Source organism: Setaria viridis, chromosome 9, assembly GCF_005286985.2.
Source record: "Setaria viridis chromosome 9, Setaria_viridis_v4.0, whole genome shotgun sequence".
Taxonomy (NCBI): Eukaryota; Viridiplantae; Streptophyta; class Magnoliopsida; order Poales; family Poaceae; genus Setaria; species Setaria viridis.
In genome coordinates this window covers 23,064,029-23,088,336 of record NC_048271.2, presented here as the reverse complement: position 1 = coordinate 23,088,336, position 24,308 = coordinate 23,064,029, and the positions used below count along the sequence as shown (strand labels likewise).

Genomic DNA, 24,308 nt, shown 5'->3' with positions numbered 1-24,308 from the left:
AACTAATCAATCTATCTAACTATTCTACTAACTACCTAACTATTCTACGAACTAACTATTCTTACCTATCTCAGGGACGGCGCACACCGGCAGCCAGGGGCGGGGGCGGCCGGCAACCGGCGGGCGCCCAGGGGTTGGGGCGGGCGGCCACCAGAGAGGGCGGGGGAGGGCGGCCATGGGTGGGTGCCCAGGGGTGGGGGCGGGCGCCCAGGAGTGGGGGCGGGCTGCGGTGGTGGCGGCGCGCTCCGAGGGTAGCGGCGGCGTGCTCCGAGGATGGCGGCGGCGGCAGTGTTGGAGATAGCAAGAATAGTTTGAATGAAGAAGCAAGAAAAGAAAGGAATGGCGTTCCTATGGTTGTAGGGCTTGGCGCTAGGCTGGTTGACGCCAAGCCTTGGCGCCAAGATCTATGGCGCCACCACGTAAGTCATGCCATGTAGATCTAGGGGTTGGATCTTGGCGTCATGGAGGCTGGTGCCAAGACGTGATAGCTTGGTGCCTATGGGTCCATTTTTTTAATTAGTTCCATCAGGGATGTATTTGTAAAAAAATTTCACGAAAAGGGTTAAAATAAAAAAAAGTCGGCTCCCACCCCTTTGCTTCCCCTCCTCGCTAGCACCTCCGCCTCTATGCTCACGAGCCCCTGCAGCTGTCTCCCCCACCTCCATGCTCGCGAGCCCCCATAGTTGTCTCCCGCACTCCAACAGACGCTGCTCACAAGTAAATCTTCCTCCTCCTAGTCCTCAGTTTGTCTTCCGAGAGGAGGAGCTCAGGGAAGGCGCAAGATCTCTGGATGGCTATAGAGGCTTGATGATGGCGACTCAGGGAACGGAATATCTCTGGGGAAAGGGGAAGGCTGATGTGCTTCTTCCTTCTCTGTCTGACCAAATGTATGGAGCCAAAAAATCCTCTCTTGTACGTGAAATGGTGTGTAGACGTAGGCGTATTTGTGATTGTTCTTGGTTGATTGATCAGTTACGTGTGTCGATTTTGCCCAGAATTTGGTAGATCTGGTTAGCTTCGGATCCATTAGAGTCTTAGAAATTTTGTAGGTAATTTATGCATTTTTCGGATGTTGGCTGCTAATTCACTCGAGGTACAATGCTATTCTGTTCTCTCAAGTGACTTAGACGTTGCTTGATTTTTGGACAGCAGTGCTGAAAATTTGTGGTCGTGTTGCCTGTAGTGGATTAATGCGGCTATAAAATATTTAGTTTTCGGCGTCACTGAATGCTCAGCTGCAACATTAGGAACTTTTTCTAATCCTCTATTTGTTTTCTTTGCAGGCTAAAGTGGATCATTGGAATCATGAAGGGCTATCTCAGATTAGCTTCTGGGGGTAGCTCACGAGCAGCCAGGTAGGGATAAACCTGATGTCTGCATACTTCATGCATTCAGTCATGATTAGTCCAACAATTCAACATGATGTATGTTTAATATATGCATATAATTAGGTTCTCTAATTAATCAGCAAGAAAAGTAAAGGGTTCTTGGTCTTTAGGAGAAGGCCCTTAATCAGGTATGGGTTCTTATTTTCCTGGCTAGTTCACTATTTTGAAATGCATAATATCAATGCACTAGCTCAATAATTGATTTGTAGGAATACCGGTCCAAAGTTCATTTGTGCAGTAGCTGAAATCACTCATGAGATTCGTAGACAAAATAGGCTACTATTCTTTACTTCATTATTCCTCTTTTCGGTTGCCAGGAGATATTGGATTGCTTCAAATACATGTATTTTATGATGGACTTAATTATTAATCCTTCGCTTAGTTATTTCATAATGCAGTTTGTTACACATTCAATTGCTTCTTGATTTTGAAATTGTAGGTGTTATAGCCTATGTTACATAAAAAGGCAGTCCATTGCAAGAGCTTATCTCTTTCTTTTCCATTAATGGCAAAATAGGCATTTTCGTCCTCGAACTTTCGTCCATAGGTCAACTTCGTCCCTCAACTTTCATGTGGACCAATTTAGAACTCCAACTTCAGTTTTCCGGTTCAATCTCATCCTTCATCTGACTTGAATGTCCATGTAGACCTTCCACATCAGCCAGCCTCATCATGCCATTGCATGCAAATGTCCAATATGCCCTCATTCTATTTGGCTGCATCCCCTCTCGCTCCATCTATTGCCCCCTCGCATGCCTTGGTCAACGCTCGCTCTATCCCTCCAAGGCTCCAAGGCTCCATGCCTCCATCCATCCTCGTCGTGGCGAACCCGTTCCTCCGAACTGCAGGCCCTCGCTGGAGGCTACCGCAACAATGGAAGGCACCAAGATGTACCTGGCGAGAGACCCAGCCGTGTCTGACTTGTCGCCGTCCTGGGCATCGCACGCCACGATGTGGTAAAATATCGAGCCATGTTCCTCCGTTTTCTTCTGTCACATGGAGTTGTCGATTCAGCAAATTCTTTATCTTACCTCTTCCTATGCACCCAAAAGTTCATCTTTTTTTCGTTTAGCTAGTATCACTGGCTGCTACGCGAAGGCAATTTGTTCTTGCGGAAATCAATATGTTGATCCCAGAATTTGTTCTTGCGGAAATCAATTTGTTGATCCCAGAATTTGTTTGCGAATTATTCTCTGTCTGGAATATTTCAGAAAGCTACTTCAATTGATTGATGATTGAGTCAGAAGTGTCATCTCGTTGTTATGCAGGGTGCTGTGTTCTCCGCCTGGTGATCTATTTGAACGGCGTGACGGAGACTCATGGCCCAGCGATGGTGTGCATGTTGAAGCTCGAGCTGGATGCGCTGCCGGCAGGGTCTCCAGCACCTGGGCTGCAGGTGGACGTGACGGATCCCGTGACGATCCAGGAGTGTGCCCGCGGACGGACGCGCCAAGAGGGAGGTGCTGTTCTGGGGCAAACGTCCGATGTGGAGCGAGAAGGGGTGCAGGGCCTGCAGGCTAATTGAATGAGGGCATAAAGGACATTTCCATCTGATGACATGCGGCTAACTGATGTGGAAGGCTTAACTGGACGTCCAGGTCAGCCTAAGGACGAGAATGAATCGCAAAACTGAAGTTGGTGGACTAAATTGACTCGCACGAAAGTTGAAGGATGAATTTGATCCATGGGTAAAAGTTTAAGGATGAAATTAGCTATTCTACCTCCATTAATCAAAATCTTCACAGAAAGGTGACAGTGAAATTGGCAGTTTACTTCAGCTTGCACTTAACTATTTATCTAACTGAATTATCTATATGAATTACTTCAAATTGCTCTCAAGTATTAGCCTGCTGCTATTTTCTTCCAATTGCATTGTGCACTGAAGGCTATTTGTGCATTTTTATGTTCATCTTGATTTACCTACAAAGTTCCTGCAGATTCTCGAAGACATGGGATTTGAGATAGAGATCGGCTTGTAGGACAAAGACGGGATGCAACAGTATAGCAGGGAGATGATATTAAGACTTGTTTAGCTAGTGAATACAAAGTACTTTAATAAATTAAACTTAATTGATTTCATCCTTGAGATATATGCGATTGAATAAAGATTTTTTCTGGAGCCTTTCATGATATTGTGATGTCGACAATGGTCCGTTATGAGTTTATTATTAAGCTTTGTTACAATGCTTTTAAAGTACCCATGGTTTAAAAAAGAATTAAGTAGATTTACACATAATTAAAAGAGTATCATAGTAATTTCTCACTATTTTGGTATTTGGTCCAACCAAATTGGTACTTTATGGTACTTTCTTTGTTTCCACTGTTCGATTTCGCTGGACGGACGGCTCTCATTTTTATTCAAGCACTTTCTGCTTTTTTTGAGATGGTTTTTGTTTCCTGCATATTCCCCCTAGCTCGCAAACAGTGATGGGGAAGGGATACCATGTGGGGAAAGCCACCCAGGGAAATGATTTGACTAATAAAACCTCACCGGAGGCCTCCTTCCTTGGGTTATCATGCTCTTGGCTTCCAAACTAGCTCTAAGTGATAAATCCTAGAAATTATCAAAAAGTAGAAACATGTGTTCATCAATTTGGCAGACTCCAATTATCATTGACAAAAATAGCTTTGAAAACAAATTATCTTTCGAACTGCTGGCTGAACAATAGCTTTTTGCGATCATGTGAGTGTTATATCTTGGTAATTTTCTGCTAGCTCAATGATTGATATGTATTCTCAATGTACACGTAGTTTATTCTGTTGACCCGGAAGGTGCTTAATTATGCACATGATGTTTACAAGCGAGCAATGTACTCCCTCCGTCCAGGTTTGATGATGGAGCAACTCCAAAAGGCTGCTAATCTTACTCCCAATATTCTTTTTAGGGAGAAAAGGAGAAAAAACGAACTCCAACAGTCCACCCAAACCTTCTCTAATTTTTTAGCAACGCTAAAAAACAGCCTGCCACCGCGTATATTTTAGCGTTGGCGTTCCTCCCCCAATCCTAATTCCCGCACACCCGCGCGTCCCTTCCGATGGGCCCAATACGATGACGTGGCCTGTTTTGAAATATTGGGGGCAATTTATTAGCGATCTGCTGTGGATTGATATGTTTTTAGGGGAAATTTTTTTTAGGAGAACCCCCAATACATAGTTTTGGGGAAGAACTTTTTAGGGTACTCTTGGAGTTGCTCTAAGCAAACGGAGGTGGACAGCATTTTTTATTCGTCATCACAGACGTCTCGCGTCGCTTCGTACATGCGGCGCGGACAATTTTCATGCGCCAGATGTACTGCTGGGCTGTTGGCGCTAGCCTCCTCCTCGTCCATCGCACGTCTGCGGCCCTTACGTGCAGCGGGCCTCCTGCACGATGCTCGCATGCTTCCTCCTCTGTCCCTAACCCTGCATTTGCCTCTTGGCCTTGATCCCGACACCGGCCTCCTCCCGGAACCCAAGGTGTGTTGGTCTTCTCCTATGGATGCATAAATGAATATCGATGGATATGTGAGTGGAATGAACCCCAATCATCTATACATGCATGAGAGCAATTTAAATAGTGTGTCATTTGTACAAGATATCAAATAAGGCCGGAGTTGCGTATTTTCTTGGCCAACTAAGGCACAAGTTACTAACAGACCGTTCGTATCAAGCCAGGCTTATTACTATGGAACTGCCTATAGGGATAGAGTGGGTCGTCCAGATAGGAATCCAAGCTGTTACATCATTCATCGCTTTTCTTACTCAAAAAAAAAATGACTTCCGACATTGGCCCGTTTGCTCCGGCACCAAACTTAAGGGGGCTGTGTTAGACTTAAAATGAGAAACGATCGTGTACGGGAATCAAATGGTACAAGGCACGGCCCCTATCGATGGCCGGAGATGGCGGCTGCTGTTTTTTTACTAGCTTACGGCCCAGGCAGAAAAGTTATTCTGATAAAAGGAGATGACCTTTAGTCTTCAAAGTTGGGGATTTTGTATATCTCCAAGTATCTCATACGAAGGGAGTGCAACGATTTGGAGTTAAAGGAAAGTTGGCTCCAAGGTATATTGGTCCCTATGAGATTTTGGAGCAGAAGGGTCCTGTTGCCTATAAACTTACGTTACTTGATCAACTTGCCTCTATACATGATGTGTTTTATGTGTCTCAACTCAAGAAATGTTTGACGTGTTTCATGTGTCTCAACTCAAGAAATGTTTGACGTGTTTCATGTGTCTCAACTCAAGAAATGTTTGAGAGTTCCACAAGAAATTCTAGAAGATCCAGAACTAGAGTTGGAATCGGATTTGACTTATGAAGAAAGACCTATTAAGATTCTGGATCACAAAACATGAGATACTCGTACCAAAAGTATCAAGTTTTACAAGGTACGGTGGAAGAACCACACCAAGGATGAGGCTACTTGATGGAATCCAAGTATCCTAAACTGTTTGAAGAGGTTTGAAATTCAATGGAAAAATGTATAATATGTACAAAAGTAGTCCACCAATTTCTTTTATGAAGTTATAGAAAGAAAGTTATATGACGCATTTTACTTTCCACTTTGAAGAAGAAGTCTAGCATTGGAATCTCGGGATGAGATTCTTTTAAGTGGGAGAGGCTGTAACACCAAGTGTTTTTGGGACTTTAAAAGGTTATCAAGATGATAATAATGAAAATTGGAGTAAACTAAGGTATTATGAGTCAAGTTCAATTTTGGATGAAATTTGACCAAAAATTCAAATAAATGGTCGAATTTGGAAAAATTTGAATCAAACATGGAATCATATGTTGAAAGTGTTTGGAACTCAGTGGAATCAAGTTTGAGATCAAATTCAAGTCATAAGCATCTCAAATGCATAGTCAAAGTTGTTGACTTGGATTAACTATTCAAAATCTGTAAAATTCTCCAAGTGGCAATTAGCCAAATTTGAAATTGGCTTATGAAGAATTTTTCATCTAAGCTTTGGGATGTTTTGGACCACAAGTGGACTTGGATGATCAGTAAATATTTTGGACATATTGTTGCATAAGGAAAAGAGAGATTTCAATTTTAAACTGAGTCTCAAAGTTTGAAAGTTGTGCAGTTTTCAACTTAGCTGATAAACTGAATAAGTCTGAAAACAGTGCTGAGTGGGCAAATTTGGGTCAAGATTTTGAGGAAGTTTACATTAACACATTGGACAAGATCATGCAAAATGGAATCTCCAGCCTATGGTTAACTAATGTCAGTAGCTCTTGTACAAGGAAAAGGAGGTTTAAGTATTTAAATGTGAGCTCAAAGTTTGAATCTTGCACTGTTTTGGTGTTGACGGTTTAACTGAAGAATGTGTTCGAAGGGTTCAGTAGAAGCTCAAGTTTTGCCAACGTTTCGAGATCCATATCTCTTAATCTGTTGCTCTATGGAACAAAAGCTCCATCTATGACTTGTAGCAGATTGAATCATCTACAAGTTTGGTTAAAGGGAATAGTAGAGTTTGGATTGAAAGTTGAGCGCAATTTTGGTTTGAATTTTGGGCGAAAATGGAGGAAAGGGGAGAAGAAGCAGAGCAGTGGCGCTGCCACGTAGCTGCTTGCCATCGATGGCCGGAGGTGGTTTCGCCCGTGCCATGCACCGGCGCAGTGTGCAAGCGAAGCAGAGGAGCAAGCATGAGGTGGCCGATGAGGAGGTGGTAAAATTTTGTATAAGTACCGCTCCCGCCGGCATGTTTATCCTTTTTCACCACCGCTGCCCAATTTTCACCGCGCCTCGGTTGTTTTCAAGATTTTTGGCTAACTTGAGCTCCAGTTTCGAAAAGCTTCTAAGGTGAATTTGACCAGGGTTCAAATGATGAAGTTGTTGTATGACCTTAGTTCTCAAACACTTATAAAGGGTTTTTCTGGCGTTCTGTTCAAGTTTTGTGAGATAAGCTTATGCCAAGATGCATGGTTGAACTGATTCCAAACAGTCTAGATTGCAGGTCGGGGGCTGGGTTAACCAATCTGACCGACTTTGACCTAGGTTTTGAAAGCCTTCTATGCAGATTGTGACCTTACTCCTTTAGTCAAAGTTGTTAAGGGATAGAAGCTTTAAAATGTTTGTATAGAGCTCAGCTTGAGTTCATATTGAAGAATTTTAGATAAAGAGCTCCAAAGTTGGGACTTTATTTATTTTTCTTAAATCGGCACAGATTCAAATTTTGATTTTATGAAGGTCTTCTGCTCAAATTCAAACAAAACACCAAAAATAAAATTTGTTAGGGAAGTTGAGCTCTACAACTCTTAGTTGGAGATATTTTTAAGTTCTTGAGCAAAAATTTGATTTATGGTTTAAAAAGTTGTTCAGCTTGTGAGGGCAAAAGTGTCTTTTTGACTTGTCTTCACAACTGCCAATTGTTCTTCTTTATGCTCTAATGATGTTGGTTAAGATTAAACATGGTTTTATTAGGCTAGGTTGTTACATTCATGTGTCCAAATTATTGGTTATTTTCCTATTTATGCATTAAGTCTTGGAGTTGATTGAAACCTTACTTTTATGCATAATCCAACCTTGTTTGTAGGACATCTTTGCCACCTGTTCGAATTAATTAGTAATTATCCTATGCTTAGCAATGCTTAGTTTCACCTTTGAATAATTTTGGTTGCTCAACAACTTAAGGATAATATTGTCTTACACTTAACTCAAGGAAATGGCTTGGTTTTTGAAAGATGTGGACAGAAGCTGGAGATGGTAGTTTTGTCCACTAAGATTAAATTATTTAAGGCTCATTCATTGTTTTAACCACTGATCAAGTGATATTACCTGGTTGCTTACTGCCTTTGGGAACCAACAAGCCCGGTAGGTTAGTTGGCTCTCTGATTGGAAATATTCTTACCCGTGCTTGGCATGTGGGAGAAAGGTAGGGACGTACCCTGAAACTCACATGGAGATCAGGCCAGATGTGGGGTCCCATGTGGGGATGCGTCCTTGGGTTCAGATAATTATGTTTCCGATCTTTGGGTACGGCTAATCAAAAGGTCGTTATACGCAACCCAATCAGTTGCGCATGGCTAGTGATTAGGTATCTTCTACAGGATGTAAATTGGTCTGGATCGCTGCAATTCTCGGTTATGAATGCACTTGATCATCGCTTAAGCATCATAGAGTAAATAAGTTCAATATGATGATTTTTCTTAAATTAATATTGTTGTATGATGTTTAGTTCCACTTGATTGAGCAAATATTTTATTCACTTAGGTAAGAATTAATTGTGGTTAAACTAATAAAACTAAGGTTTCATAATTAGTAAGCTTTTCACAAAATGTCGAGTCGGCCAGTACAGTATTAAGCTATCATATTACTTGAAATTTTATTTTAATCTATCTATACTGGTTAGATGGGTCAGTCAGCAATGCTGAGTACCTTCGTACTCAGTGGATTCTCTTTTGTTGTTTTCAAACATGCAGCAGCAGTTTGTTGAAGAGGAAAACCTGAAGAACTAGGGTATTTTATGAGTTTCATAGTGCCGCAGTGTTAGACTTAGACGTTTAATTACTTACTTCCTAGGCTTGTTTAATTTGGAACTCTTAGAATGGTTTAACTTGCACTTGTTTCAACCTACGGTTTGTAATAATTCGTACCTTCAATATTTATGTAAAAATATAAAGTTTGTTGGTGCTTTCCCTTCGTGGATGTGATCCTAACGTATGGCTAAGATTCAAGTCATGGATGATTCGGGTTGTCCCGAGAATACTCAACGGACTACCGAATTTAAACTATTTTGAGTGTATTGTGAATAATTGTTGTTCCGACAGGCGCTCTTAAATCAGTTTAAGTCAAATAGTTCCACCACACGTGGCAAGTTTACGAGCACTCGCTCTTGGGGATTTCTGACTGCATGACCGAATGACCTGTCGGTCTTCGAAGTACCATCCATCCGTCCCATGTGAAAAAAATATATTGTAAAAATTTGACAAACAAAATGATTATTAGAAAAAGATTGTAGGGAAACTTTTTGTGCAAACATAGTATAAAAACCTTTACAATATTTTTTGGGGTAAAAAATGTGGTAAAATCTTCTAAAACAAAGTTTCTGAACAAAACTTTGACACGAAATTTCAAAGAAAAATTTTACCAACAGTTTTAGAATAAAAATTAGGACAAAATTTAACAAAAATCATAGACAAACTTAAGAAAAAAATAGAAAACAAAACTAAAAAAATAAAAATGCAAAAAAGGAAAGAGATGCCCACCGTCGCTGGGACGTCCACCGCGCTCTTGGGGTGGAGCCTCGCGGGCTCGTCGCCGCCGGTGCGCCGTCGCGCCCTTGGGGTAGAGCCTTGTGGGGCTCACCACCGGCGGGGCACTGCCGCGCCTTCGGAGCCGCGCTGGGGCTGCTCCCGTGCCCGCCGCCACTTGTCGGTCTCCTACTCGTGTGCTGGTCAGCGCCGCTTGCAAAAAGGAAGGGAAAAAAAGAGGGAGAGAGACAATCACCAGAAAAGGAAAAGGGAGGCAGGGAGAAGTCGATGGGTCCTTATCTTCTCTTGATGGTGGATCCTATCTACGCCCACGTGTCATCGACTGAAAGGACGAGGACCTCCCGTCGGTCATAAATTCAGCATTGCGCCATTGATGCATGGAGGAAGCCTTTTTTTCGTGGGTAAGGGCACGTACAATAGTTTAGACAGCTGCTGTCTATTTGATTTGCCATGTTAGACACAAAAAGCTAAAAAGACAGCTTGTACAGTGAGCCGTCTATTTAACTGTCTACAAGCTATTTAGTTCATTCATTGAAATGGCGATCAAGTGTACACTTGATCTTTGTAGTCATTTTGGTGCTCAATTGTACCTTTAATGATCTCACATGCAAGATATATCAAAAGGACTGTAATGTAAGTTTTTATTTTATTTCATGTCCTTCCAACCTTACTAAAAGAGCTTTCTATGATTTCTACCTTTATTAAGGGCCAAACTGTAAAATTACAAAGATATTTCTCCCGAACCTGCCCTACCATCGTCTCTCTTATCTCTCCCAATGACTCCCGTATCTCTCAGCCGTCTCTCTCTCGATCCCTCTCTACCGTCTCTCTCTCTCTCTCTCTCTCTCTCTCTCTCTCTCTCTCTCTCGATCCTAGCACAGTGGCCAGCGCCCAGCGGCAAGGGATCGCGGCAGGCATCCAGTGGATCGGCTTTGGCGGCGCGGTTCGGCTTGGATAGCATGATGCGGTGTTCGACGGCAGCCAGCTGGTGGAGCAGAGCAGCAGCCGGTGGCCAGACACGCGCGTAGAGGCAAGTTACTCCTCCGGCGCCCAGTGGCAGTAGGGTGTGGCCGGTGGCTGGCGAGGCGCGGGAAGCAGGTAAGCAACCGATTTCTCACTCGATCTGAAAGAGACAGCACCGATTCATACAACAGGCGATGGGAGTCGTCACGTGACCTGGGAGCACGAGCCCCTGCCGTCGTCTCGTGAGATGATGGCTCCCTTCTCTCTCGTCATTAATTATTGTCCACGTCAGATTGTTTTGCCTCCGTAGCACTACATAGACGATAACTGTCTATGGGTTGTACGTGCCCTAAGCATGGAAGAAGCCTGAGCAAACCTGCTTGCCTTCCACTGCTGAGACCTCTTGCCAAGCTTACGTCATCATCTCCGACGGGGTGGGACACCCGACAGAAGGAATATTTCCCATCTATAAATATTAGATAGCAGTGAATATACTCCTCTGTCTAAGAGGCAACAAAAGGAATATTTCCCATCTATAAATATTAGATAGCAGTGAATATACTCCTCTATCTGAGAAAAGGTGCCTTCTTTGTCCTAAATCAAACAACTTTTTATTTGACTAGCGAGCTGATGAAGCGTGAGCCAGGCAACTATCGCAACTATCACAACTGAGGAAAGCCCCGTTAGTACAGGTTGGAAACCCTTTTAATACCCTTTTAATACCGGTTGCGCAACCGGTATTGCTAGTTCGGTACTAAGGGGTTCTTCAGTACAGGTTGAAATAAGGTACTAAGGGGTATTAAAAAATAAAAAAAAATTCCACCCCGTCTGAGCCACACCCCGCCCCGAGCTCGAGCCCAAGCCCCGCCCTTGCCCCCCGCCACCACCCTTGCCCCTCCTCCCCCGCCGCAAGCAGCCTGCCGCCGCAGATCCACGCCCGCCGCCGCCTCACCTCGCCGCTGCTCCTCACTACCGGTGAGGGGCAAGCGGAGGGGGGAAGGGAGGCAGAGGAGTGCTGAGAGAGAGGAGAGATAGATAGAGGAAGATAGGGGGAGGCGAAGATGAGATGGGAGCGGGTAGCAGGCTGGGGGGATGGATATGGTGGTGGAGAGCTCCTTTGGTACCGGGTGGAAGCTCCACCCAGTACTAAAGGTCACCCATTAGTACCGGGTGGAGCCTCCAACCGGTACTAAAGGGGTCACGGGGGGCTTCTGGGGAACTACCTGTTAGATCCGATTTTAATGTGAGCATTAGTACCGGGTCAAAAATCAACCGGCACTTATGCGGTGGATGAAAGGTCCATTCCCAGTAGTGTATGGACTAGAATGTCTCTTGGGATGATTTTTTGTTGATGACACCTCCTTACTATTTCATGATAAGCACAAGGTTAGAAGAAACGGAAGCGATGTTAGGTTAACTGATAATCCTCTTCCTCGAACCCATATATCTGCATGTGTTGGATATAGGATTGGGTTGTTACTTGTCAGACTGTCACCACTCACCACTGATTCTTCAAACTAATTAAACCCATCAGAGTCCCAAGTGTCCCAAAGGGAATCTCTCCTTCTTGCACCCCTCTATATATAATGCCGATCGAAACCTGTCATGAAACACAAAGCACATAATCCTTAGTGTTGCATACAGAAAACCGGCCCTGTAACGCCCGTGGAGCGTGGACATGATGCAGCCTCGTCCCAGCCAAAGCCAGTATTGCCAGGCCTCCCTTGCCGCATCCTTCGCGGGCGCAGGGTGGGCACGGTCCAAGGCGATATGGCCGGTTCCCACTCGGCCAGCGCTGGTTCTTGCCGCCGCTCATTCACGTCGGAAGAAACAGCAATCCGGCGGCACCAGCCTCCACAAGGCTACTACCACCGCCGGTGACACATCAAGTAGTCGGCTCGAAGCTAGGAGCCTCGCCGCCCAAGAGCACCGTGTGTATGTCGGAGGCAAGCTGCTGCTGCAGTCCTTCTTGGATTCCCCCAGTAACCAGCTCAGGCTCTCCTTCCAGCTCGTCAGCGCCACCGTGGCCGGTACACACCTACACACTCAAGTTTCTTTAGCTTCCATTTCGTTGGGCACATGCATTAATTTGCAAGGGAATGATGAAGCAGACGCGTGCGCTTTCGTGCAGGAGGCGACGGGCGCGGGGTGATGGGGGGAGAGGCTGTCCTGGAATCCATCCTCGGCGGCCGCGAGGAGACAGAGCTGGACGTTAAGCTGGCATGGCACGCGGCGCTCGGCAAGCCAGGCGCGGTGGTCGTGACGAACCACTCCGACTTCCCCGTCTACCTCAAGCTGCTGAGCTGCCCAGCCGCTGCAGGATCCGCCGGGATCGCCGTTTGTTTCGCCTGCAACGGATGGGTCTATCCTGTTGGGAAGCACCCGCATCGCCTCTTCTTCACCAACGACGTCCGTAATCATCAATACACACAACACAACGAGCAACAGTTCCAACACTAATTGTGTGAATTGTTCTGCAGGCGTACGTGAAGGAGGACACTCCGAGCCCGTTGCTCGCGTACAGGGAAGATGAGCTCGCCGTACTCCGGGGAGAGGAGGGAGCCGGCGAGCAGCCGTTCCAGGAGTGGGATCGCGTGTATGACTACGCGCTGTACAATGACCTGGCGAACCCTGACCTGCGGAAGGATTTGGCGCGCCCCGTGCTGGGAGGATCTCGGGAGTACCCGTACCCTCGCCGCACCAAGACCGCCCGGCCACCAACTCGGACAGGTAGAGTTCAGTCTCACGTCTCGTACGTCGATGATGCGACTGGGATATTCTACGATCTACGTATACGTTGTCGTGTTTTGTCATGTTGTTCGAGAAAACTATGGGTATCTCGTGTTTACAATTATTGGTGTCATGTCGTTGGCATTGGCTACAGAAGGTCACGTAGGGTCAAATGCCATTTTTTTAGAGAAATATATTTGTCTTATTGAAGCGGACATAATGGAGAGGGATGAGTCGGTAAAAATACCAAGTGGACATTGTGGGGACGTCTGTGTATTGGAAATTGGATTCGCATCTGAAGGCAGGTGCATGTAGGAACAAGAAAAGAGATCGAAACGTTTAAAAGAGTTGTCATACTTTCGACAACTATATATACAAACTTTCTTAATATCATGTGTGAGAAATGTTTAAAAAACGTGACAAATATATGTAAGAGAACAACCTTTTCTCACCTATCGTATTCATAAAAGTCTTTGCAACTACGACATGATTTCATTATTATTGAATTCAGCACAGATGTCGATGCTGATGCCACCTATAAGTACATATAAATCCCTTATGTTAAATGGAACAAATGTTTTTGGTTGGTGATCATGAAGTTAAACACTCTAGATCTGTATCATCAACATGTTCTTTAAGATTGAACACTTAAATTAGGGCGTCTATATTTCAAGTTGGTAGTTATATTTGCTTTGCTCTACATAGGCAATGCCCTTATTGAGTTATTGTTTGCAAATATAGAATTATTTAGATCTACATAGAAATTGCAAAATTGACTAGAATAATCCTACTGCGCGAACACTTCATTAGATGCTGTTTCCCAGTTGAAAGTAGTTCATTGTTTGCTCAAGTTAGTAATACCTCACTCCCCTACTAATGACGATGCTGGTTCTTGAACCATGTTCACGACACGATTTTCATCAATCGTGCATCAGATCCTCTCACGGAGACCAGAGTTTCACTGGACAAGCAGATTTATGTCCCGTGCGACGAGCGCGTCGGTACTGCAGCCATCGCAGCTCCAAGCCCTCCAAACCTGGGTGGCCACTTCAAGTCCATTGCAGAAATTTATGGCCTTGTCGGCCTCGACGACGTCGGCCGGCTGGCTAAGGCGAAGCAAATCATCAACAGCGGTGCCGCCACGCCAAAATTGCCCGTCCCACAAGTCATTTCAGGTGCAGACGTGCAGTATAATCGCTTCATTGTAAACCTAGTCTTTATATTATCATCTTCTATGCTATACAAGAATGTTCATTTCGGCTTTGATCTTAGTGAACCCAATGAGTTGGCGTAGAGATGAAGAATATGCTCGGCAGATGCTCGCTGGGACGAACCCGGTGTGCATCAAGCGTGTCACTAGGTTCCCCCTCACCAGCGAACTTGACCGGACCGTCTACGGGGACCAGGACAGCAAGATAACCAAAGATCACATTCAGAGGAACATGAGTGGCCTGACAGTACAGCAGGTACATCTACTCTTGATTTCTACTAGTTATTGCTCCTAGAGAATCCATTATTATTCAGAAAATGGAAAAGTTTCTGAATAAATTGTATGCCATCGTACACAAAGGCTGTGGAGGATGGGAGATTGTTCGTCGTGGATCACCACGATTGGGTGATGCCATACCTGAAGCGCATCAACGAGTTGCCAGGCGAGGAGGAGAAGGGCGAGATCTCGCAGAGGAAGGCTTACGCCGCGCGAACCATTCTGTTCTTGAATGATGACTCTACGCTACGACCTCTGGCGATCGAGCTCAGCTCGCCGCACCCGGACGACGAACGGCTCGGTGCTGTCAGCACGGTGTACACTCCACCGGATGCCAGTGAAGAGACCTTGTCCGCCGACAAGTTCACCGCGTGGGACCTGGCCAAAGCCCACGCCGCCGTGAATGATACCTCGAAGAACAACTTTGTCATTCACTGGTACGCAAACTGCAGAGTCCCATGTGCCAGACTATCAGCACCTTCCGGTGAAAAGGAGATGGCAATACGTATACGATATTTGGTATGATGAGTTTTCATGTGATCTTTGTAGGCTTAACGTGCATGCCACCATGGAGCCGCTCATTATTGCGACGAACAGGCAGCTGAGCGTGCTGCACCCCATCCACAAGCTCCTGAAGCCACATTTCCGGAACACGCTGCACGTGAATGCCGTCGCACGCCAGATCGTTCTCGGTTCAGGTGACAAAAGGAAGAATGGCGATATCTTCCGTGGCATACAGGAGGTCACCTACCTTGCAAGCAAGTACGCCCTGGAGATGTCCTCAAAGGCCTACAAGAACTGGAACTTCACAGAGCTTGCTCTCCCTGCTGATCTCATCAAGAGGTATACTATGTGGTAACTCAGTTGCAATGTTTCTATATTCAAAAGCGATAGAAATAGTGTGTTTGAACTCTATGATCAAAACACCAGTAGTAGATGATATAGTGATATACTGCATTGCATAAAAGATACTAATTAGGAATTGTGCAACGAATTCTAACCATGCTTCTGAATCAATTTTGTTGTGAAAAAATTCATTTGCAGAGGCGTGGCAAAAGGTGATCCAAAGAACCCAGAGAAGGTTGACCTGCTGATCAAGGACTACCCGTATGCAGTGGACGGTCTCGAAATCTGGACGGCAATCAAGAAATGGGTCACCGACTACTGCACCATTTACTACACCAACGACAGCGCCGTCACGGGCGACAGCGAGCTCCAGGCGTGGTGGAGGGAGGTGCGTCACGTGGGGCACGGTGACCTGCAGGGCGCGCAGTGGTGGCCGGCGATGGACCGCCTCGCCGACCTCGTGGAGACGTGCACCACCATCATCTGGCTGGGCTCGGCGTTCCACGCCGCCGTCGGCCTCGGGCAGTACGGGTACCAGGGGTTCGTCCCCAACAGCCCCACCCTCGCCTCGCGCCCGATGCCGGAGGTCGGAGCGGCGGTGACGGAGGCCGAGTTCCTGGGGAGCATCACCCCGAGGAAGGAGACGCTGGCGCTCATGGGGATGTCAGCCAAGTCGCTGGCGCGGACAGGGGAGGTGTTCCTGGGGCAGCGGCCGGACTCCGAGCTGTGGACTAGCGAGCGGCGCGCAGGCGAGGCGCTGACGCGGTTCCAGGCGAGGCTGGAGGTGGTCGCGGATAGAATCCAGAGGAGGAATGCCGACCGGACGCTGAAGAACAGGGCCGGGCCGGTGGAGGTGCCGTACACACTGCTCACGCCAACGAGGAAGCCAGGGCCGGTCATCCGCGGCATTCCCAACAGCATCACCAACTGAGCCCAGTCAGTCGTTCCAATCATGTTTTGTTGCTCATCGGTTGGTTGACGAATTTGACGTCTTGCGTATTGGTTGCCTGGTTGACTGGTTTGATGTAGTAACCTATGGAGTACTCTATTTTCTCATGGCCAATGAATATATTTGCCGACTTACTCCATGGTATTATACATTTTAACTTTTTTAATACAAAACTTTTAATATGTATCTCGATGTATATCTATACATAGCAAAAGTTAGGTATCTAAAAAATCAAAACGAATATTAATTTAGAACGGATAGAGTATAATATAATGATTTGCCCGTTAATGACCAATCAGTATTGTTAACGCTCAAAAGTGGCAGCGCCGCCGATCAGGCTCGAAAGCCGATTTGGCAGGTGGAACTGGTCTGACCGGGTTCCCTGACCGGTCAGACCAGTCTGCCCTAGTCCAAGAAGAAATCGAGAGTCCTTGTTGAATTGGAGTTGAAACGGGACTTTCTTTTGGGAAAAGGCCTCACACCCTATAAATATAGAGGGTCCTGGCCGATTGAGGGCTAATACCCAATCGTCAAATAAATCTTTTTACCTTTTATCTCCAAACCCTAGCTTTTCCAACCCCTTTGCTTTGCTCCTTCGTCTCGACGGCAGTTGAGGAAGCTCTGAGTGGCCTGACCGATCTCAGAGCAACCCTAGGCGTGTCACTCCGACGGGGTCCCTCCCGAGGCGGCGATCTTAGGTTTTCGCAGCGGCTCTATAAGGACCGGTTTGACCGGCCTGCCTGACCGGTCTGACCGGCCTGGTTCAGCGACGCTAACAAGATGATCTTTGGTGCACACGCGAGCAAGCGCAATTCGTGTGTTGACCAGAAAAAGCATCAACACATTTTGGCGACTCCGATGGGGACAGAAATATCTGGTTTCCATAACCATTCCGGAAAACCCTAGCAAGATGGGGTCTACTACGGACATCAACAAAGACAACATCATCACGGCTGCCGTGGAAGATCTCAGTGAGGAGGAGCAACGAAATCTGGCGGCACTCCAGGAATACGTTAAGATGCAATATCTCGTGGGCGTCAAGAAAGATCACAAGGGCAAGACGACAAGAGTGCAAGACTTCGAGTTGCCCGCGATCAAGATGAAAGACAACATGGTCGAAGAAGTACACAATGTGAATAATTTCCCCTCAAACCAAGCCGCCGTTAATGATGAGCTCCGTAAAAGTCTTGCTGATCAAAATAGAATCACTAATACATTAATGGCTCGGATAGATCAACTTGTAGGAAATAAATCCGTTTCTTATGATAAAAACGATTTTTCACAAGTTGACTCGCGTGGGGCTGCACAAACTAGTTCATCGGCAAATGTGGGGGCCATTCCTGAAAACCCTGCATACGGCATGCCGTTGAGCTTCTATTCAGGGCAAACGCCGCCTCGGACCCAGCCGCAACAGCCGATCGAGCACGGCTGGAGCGGTTAGACCGGTCAGGCATTTCAGGCTGGCCAGCTAACCGTCGTCACCGAAGCACCAGTGCCGATCACTGTCGTGCCTAGCTCGATCGTTCCTGACCGTGTTGGTGAGTTTGGGGTTAACCCATCCTCATTTGGCACGATAGCATACACGTCTCCTCCAATCCCCAACAACGTTATGGCATCTAGAAGGATCTCGAATGACGTGTTTTCTGATTTGCACCGCATTCAGAGCGGCAACCCACCCCATGCGAGCATCGTGAATACATCAGCCCAAGAGCACTCAGAGATACCCTCCCTTCGCGAGATTAGGAAATTTAGAGAGGAGGTGTTAGCTTTGATGCAAAGCAAATACGACATAAATACTGGGAGTTTGAAATTATATCAAAAGCCGTATCAAGCTGATTTTGACTATGTTCCCTACCCAGTCGGTTGGCGCATGCCCGATTTTGTTAAATTTAGTGGCGAAGATAACCGAACTACTTGGGAACATATTAGTCAATATCTTGCTCAGCTAGGCGAGGCGGGGTATTATAATGCTTTGTGCATTCATTTATTTTCCTTATCATTAACCGGAACCGCTTTCGCTTGGTACTTGTCCTTAGCTCTCAGCTCTATTGATTCATGGGAACAATTGGAGCAAAAATTTCATGATCATTTTTATACCGGAAATTTTCAATTAAAGTTGACGGATTTGACATCGGTTAGACAAGGCAAATAAAAATCTGTCGTTTATTACATAAGACGATTCAAAGAAACAAAAACTGGTCTTTAATTTATAGCTAACCGATAGTGATTTAGCTGACCTTGCGCTTAAGGGTTTAAAATCCTCCATTAGAGATTGGCTAGAAGGTTTTGAGCTTCACACTATCACGCAAGTGTTAATGAAGGCCTCAACAATGGAACTTAGAATTGCTAAAGAAAAAGATAGCTTCAAGTCGCGTCGGTCTAATATGCATGCCATCGAGTATGATTCCGATAGTTCGAACGATGATGACAATGAAGTTTACATTACTGAATTTGTATGGCCTTCTAAAGCTAAATCTTACTCTTGTACATCACTTAAGCCGGCCCAAAAGAGTCGGCAAGAAGAAGTAAAATTTACTTTTGACGTTTCCAAGTGTGATCGTATTTTTGATGAATTACTTAAACTTGGGTATTTGAAAATAACTCATACCATGCCTCCACTTGAGGAATTGAAAAGAAAAGCATATTGCAAATTCCATAGTAGTTTTTCTCATGCTACCAATGACTGCAATGTATTTCGTCGACAGGTTCAATTGGCTATAAATGAAGGCCGGTTGACTTTCCATGAGATGCAAGTGGACAAGACACCTTTTCCTGTCAACACAATGGATATTCAACAACCTAAGGTACTGGTTCGGTCGCATCAAGCTAAAGCAACTAAAGGGAAAAAGTGATAATCGGGGAAGAGAAGCCCGATTTGAGAGGCAAAGAATTGGCAAGCGAAGTGGTGCATGAAAAGACCCCAGATGGTAGAGAACCATTCAAGATTACTGTGAAAACCTCTGGACACGGGGGCAAGCCTTGCACTCGGGATCTGGCCAAAAGCCGTCTGAGCCGGTCGGTTAGGTTGGACCGGTCAGACCGGTTCGGGAGACCGGTTAGACCGGTCTAACACAAGGCCGTCCCCGAATGCTAAAGCCCAAGCACCCGGAAATTGGGACCTGGAAGCTTAACATGGCAAAAGATTAGGGGAGCAGCCGTAGGCAGAATGTCACCTTTGATATGCTTCTGAACAAGTATACCAAAGAAAAGGGCCATTACAAGTGATCGGCCGGTAAAAAAAGAATGAGGTCACCTGTCCGCCAAGAGAAGCAAGGTTCGCTGCCGAGAGCGATTGTTAGACAGAGGGGCGACCAGGTGAAGTACAGACAGCATCCCTCCAGATCTTGGGCTCCTCAGGTGTCGAATCCTCCATGCCCGGTGTGGGATGATAATGGGGTGATGTGGGTGCCTTATCAATTTGTGCAGCAGCCGTCTTTCCATCCTGGATAGGGAGGCTCCAGAAAGTCAGCTTTGGATAGAGTTTCACATCCCGTGCACAGCCGGTGGGCTCCTCACCTATCTGGTCAGGATCAGCAGACCCGACCGGTCAGACGGGTCCCTCATGACCGGTCAGACCGGTTTGTTTAGACACCGCGCACTTCTTCCCCCAAGCAGGTGTATCGTCCCAAGAAAAAGAAAGGGGAAGTTCAGAAGATAGAGATAGACTCAGAGGAGGGCAGAGGAGAAGCTACTACCAAATTGGGTCTATGAAAATTCCCGTTGAGGCTAATGCAGAAAGACCGATTGATATGAACAATCCGGTCACAGCTCCTGTTCAGAAGGTATCTGCTGCCAATGATCATGAAGCTAGCAGCAGTGGGTCAAATTCTAAATATCTCCTACCAAGGTGGTGTCCTCCCGGGTTAACTCACACACAAAGGAGGAAATTGCAGAGACTAAGGCTATAGGAGAGAAGGGAATAGGAGCTGGAAAAGTAGAAGGATGAGCATTCAACAAGTACAGACCCATGGCGCCTCAAAAGAAGGAGTGGAGAGCAAAGGCCGACGTTCAGGCTGAACCGGTCAGACCGGTTGAGACATCTGAGCCAGCCCCTGAATCGGTCAAACCGGTCCAGGAACCGGTTAGACTGGTCTCGTCAAAAACTTCGCCCGTTTCCGCTCTTTCTGACCTTATGGCGTGCGATGAATATTTGGCATTAGTCCATGCGACAGAGGACGATGAACAACTTGTTAATTACAGTTCTTCTCCTGAGACGATGATGCTGGACATAAATGTGGTTCATATGTCAATGGATGGCTATGTTCTCTCGGAGGAAGATTTGGCTCACCTCAACTTTGGGCCTAAGGAAGCAGTATTCCAGAAGCCTAAAGCTACTGAAAACCATTTGAAGGTATTGTACATGCGAGGTCACATCAACGGGAAGCTGATTTCTCAAATGTTGGTTGATGGGGGAGCAGTTGTAAATTTGATACCCTATTCTTTGTTCAAGAAATTGGAAGGTTCAGATGAGGAGCTAATCAAGCCCAACATGACTATTAGCAGTATGGGAGGAGGAGAGCCTATGGGAGATAAAGGCATCGTCTCTATGGAGCTCACCGTTGGGAGTAAGACGTTGGCTACTGCTTTCTTCGTCGCCAAAACACAAGGTAACTTCAGCTTGATCTTGGGTTGTGATTGGATACATGCAAATCAATGTATTCCTTCTATGTTGCATCAATGCTTGATTCAGTGGATTGGCGACGAAGTGGAGGTCGTTCATGGTGATACATCGACTTGTGTTGCTGTGGCCGATAGTTCTACTATGAGTGCTCACGATAATGTTAGATGCGTATCTGGCGTAGATCTTTCAAATTGTGAGTACATTAGTTGCACAAAGGATGGCTTTGTCGCTGCTATACTAAAGCCGATTGATGGTCGGCTAGCTCATCACATATGATATAATGGACGCAAATCTAGAATGGTTGCAGCAAAGGCTAGAGCACTATCGGGTGTGAAAGAACGATATGTGTGAAGCCATTGAAGATCTTGATGACATGAGTAAATTAGGACAAGGGTTTACGTCGGCCGATCCTTTAGAGGAGGTGGATATTGGTGATGGTACTGTACCAAGACCGACATTGTAAACAAGAATCTTGAGCCTATTTTTAAGGCCAATTCAATAAAATTATTGAAAGAGTATGTCGACTGTTTTGCATGGAATTTTACTCAAATGTCTAGTTTAAGCTGCGAAGCTAGTTGAGCATCGGCTACCTACCAAACCTGGTTTTAGGCCTCATAAACAACCTACTAGATATTTTAATCCTATTATTTATGACCGAGTGAAAGAGGAAATCAATCGGTTACTTGATGCTGAGTTTATTAGGCCTTGTCGATATGCTGATTGGGTTTCTAATATTGTGCCTGTTGAAAAGGAAGGTACAGACTAGCTCCGTGTATGTATTGATTTTAGAGATCTTAATAGGGCTGCCCCTAAAGATGAATATCCTATGCCTATAGCTGATGTACTTATTAATGCTGCATCTGGTCATAGAATGATCAGCTTTCTTGATGGCAATGCTGGATACAATCAAATTTTTATGGCCGAAGAGGATGTATCCAAAATGGCTTTTGTGTGTCCAGGATTTGTTGGTTTGTTTGAGAGTGGATTGTTATGATGTTTGGTCTGCAAAATGCTGGTGCTACTTATCAAAGGGCTATGAATTTGATTTTTCATGATTTGCTTGGAGTAGTGCTGGAAGTATATATCGATGACATTGTTGTGAAATCGGCCGGGCCTGAATCCCATTTGGCTGATTTGAGACTTGCATTGGAACGAATGCGTCGGTATGGTTTAAAGATGAATCGACTCAAATGTGCTTTTGGTGTATTGGCTGGGAAATTCTTAGGCTTTGTAGTGCATGAGAAAGGAGTTGAAATTGATCTTATGAAAATTGAATCTATTAGAAAATTACAAGCTCCTACTTGCAAAAAAGAGTTGCAGAAGTTCTTGAGCAAGGTGAATTATTTGAGGAGATTTATTTGCAACTTGTCCGGGAGGGTGAATGAGTTTACTCCTTTACTTCGATTAAAGAATGAAACTGATTTTACTTGGGGGGGGGCAAAACAGCAAGAAGCATTTGAGGAAATTAAGAGTTATTTATCTTCACCGCCCATTCTTCAGGCTCCAAAGCATGGTATTCTTTTTAAATTATCTATAGCTGCCGAAGAGGGTGTTATTGGGGCTATTTTGACTCAAGAAAACGAAGGGAACGAGCATGTTGTTACTTATGTGACTAGAAGACTATTAGATGTCGAGACGAGGTACACTTTTATTGAAAAATTGTGTTTATCATTATATCATACTTGCACCAAGTTGAGGCATTATTTATTATCAAATACTTGCATAGTGGCTTGTCAAACCAACATAATTAAATACATGTTGCAAAAACCTATTTTGAGTGGTAGGATCAGTAAATGGGCTTATGCTCTCATCGAATATGATCTGATTTGTGAACCGTTGAAATCGATGAAAGGACAAATTGTAGCAGATTTTATCGTTGAGCATAGGATTAATGAGCAACTTGATTTGATTGTCGGTTATGTTACTTTTACCTCTTGGAAGTTGCACTTTGATGGATCAATTTGCAAAAATGGCTGCGGCGTTGGTGTGGTACTTATTTCACCCAACGGGCTGTTTTTGAGTTTCTTAGCTGGTTGGATCATAAGTATACCAATAATCAAACTGAGTGTGAAGCCTTGTTATTCGGTTTGGAAATTTTGCAAGAGATGGGGATTAAACATGTTGAAGCTTATGGTGATTCTCTGCTGGTAGTGCAGCAAGTGTCTAAGGTATGCCAATGCTTAGGCGGGTTTTTAAACGCTTATCTTGATAAATTCTTAGGCATAATAGCTTGTATGGATGAATTTACTATTTATCATATACCGAGGGAAGAGAATCTGAGGGCTAATGCTCTAGCACAACAAGCGTCTGACTATAATGTCCATAAAAGGAACTTTCATGAAAGAATGCCGACGCTTTGCGAGGTCGAGTGCTATGTCCTAGAGGAACCAGTTCGACCGGCCTCCGAAACCAGTATGACCGGTCTAACCGTTCTGACCACCCAGCTAACCGGTCTGACCGGTCTGTGTGGAGAAAATTCCACTTCTGCTATGAATCATCCCAAATTTGCTAAAGATGAAGTGGATGATTGGAGAACACCTCTGACTAATTATTTACAGGATCCTAAGTGCTTGGTTGGCAGAAAGGTTTGATGATGGGCGCTCAAGTTTGTGTTGATGGATGACGAGTTATATCGTCGGACGGTTGATGGATTGCTTTTGAAGTGCTTGGATTCTGATCAAGCTCGGTTAGCAATGGCGGAGGTGCATGAAGGGGTTTGTGGTACGCATCAATTGGCTCGTGTGATGAAGTGGCTCCTCAAGCGAGCTGGTTTTTATTGGCCTCATATGATAGTCGATTGTTTTCGCTACTACAAAGGTTGTGAAGAGTGTCAAAAGTTCGGGGATGTTCAGTTGGTACCTGCTGCATCAATCCATTCAATTATAAAAGTTGTGGCCATTTAGAGGATGGGGATTGGATTTTGTTGGTAAAATTCACCCTTCTTCATCAAAGGGGTATTGTTTTGTGATTATGGCTACTGATTATTTTACCAAGTGGACTGAGGTGATTCCCCTTAAGATTATGACACATCGAGAGGTGATTGGGTTTGTCAAGGAACATATTATACACAGATTTGGTATTCGGCAAACTTTGACCACTGATCAAGGGACTTCATTTATATCCAAAGAGGT

At 45.2% G+C, this 24,308-nt stretch overlaps 1 protein-coding gene and 1 long non-coding RNA gene across 3 annotated transcripts; both read left to right on the top strand.

The window, feature by feature from the left end:
- The first annotated feature begins 590 nt into the window (after window positions 1-590).
- On the top strand, window positions 591-3,518 carry LOC117836503 (uncharacterized). Of its 2 annotated transcripts, XR_004636112.2 has the most exons (5): window positions 591-887; window positions 1,284-1,355; window positions 1,452-1,516; window positions 1,828-2,344; window positions 2,657-3,518. It is a non-coding gene; the product is annotated as an uncharacterized lncRNA (long non-coding RNA). The 2 variants fall into 2 exon arrangements; XR_004636114.2 differs by lacking the exon at window positions 1,452-1,516 and having other exon boundaries at window positions 593-887.
- Window positions 3,519-12,131: 8,613 nt separating this feature from the next.
- On the top strand, window positions 12,132-16,690 carry LOC117837112 (probable linoleate 9S-lipoxygenase 5). The gene is made up of 8 exons (XM_034716697.2): window positions 12,132-12,575; window positions 12,677-12,954; window positions 13,026-13,275; window positions 14,211-14,450; window positions 14,548-14,741; window positions 14,846-15,198; window positions 15,311-15,604; window positions 15,806-16,690. Exons 1-8 carry the CDS (start codon window positions 12,224-12,226, stop codon window positions 16,536-16,538), a joined length of 2,694 nt encoding a protein of 897 aa, XP_034572588.1. The 5' UTR covers window positions 12,132-12,223; the 3' UTR covers window positions 16,539-16,690.
- The last annotated feature ends 7,618 nt before the right edge of the window (window positions 16,691-24,308 follow it).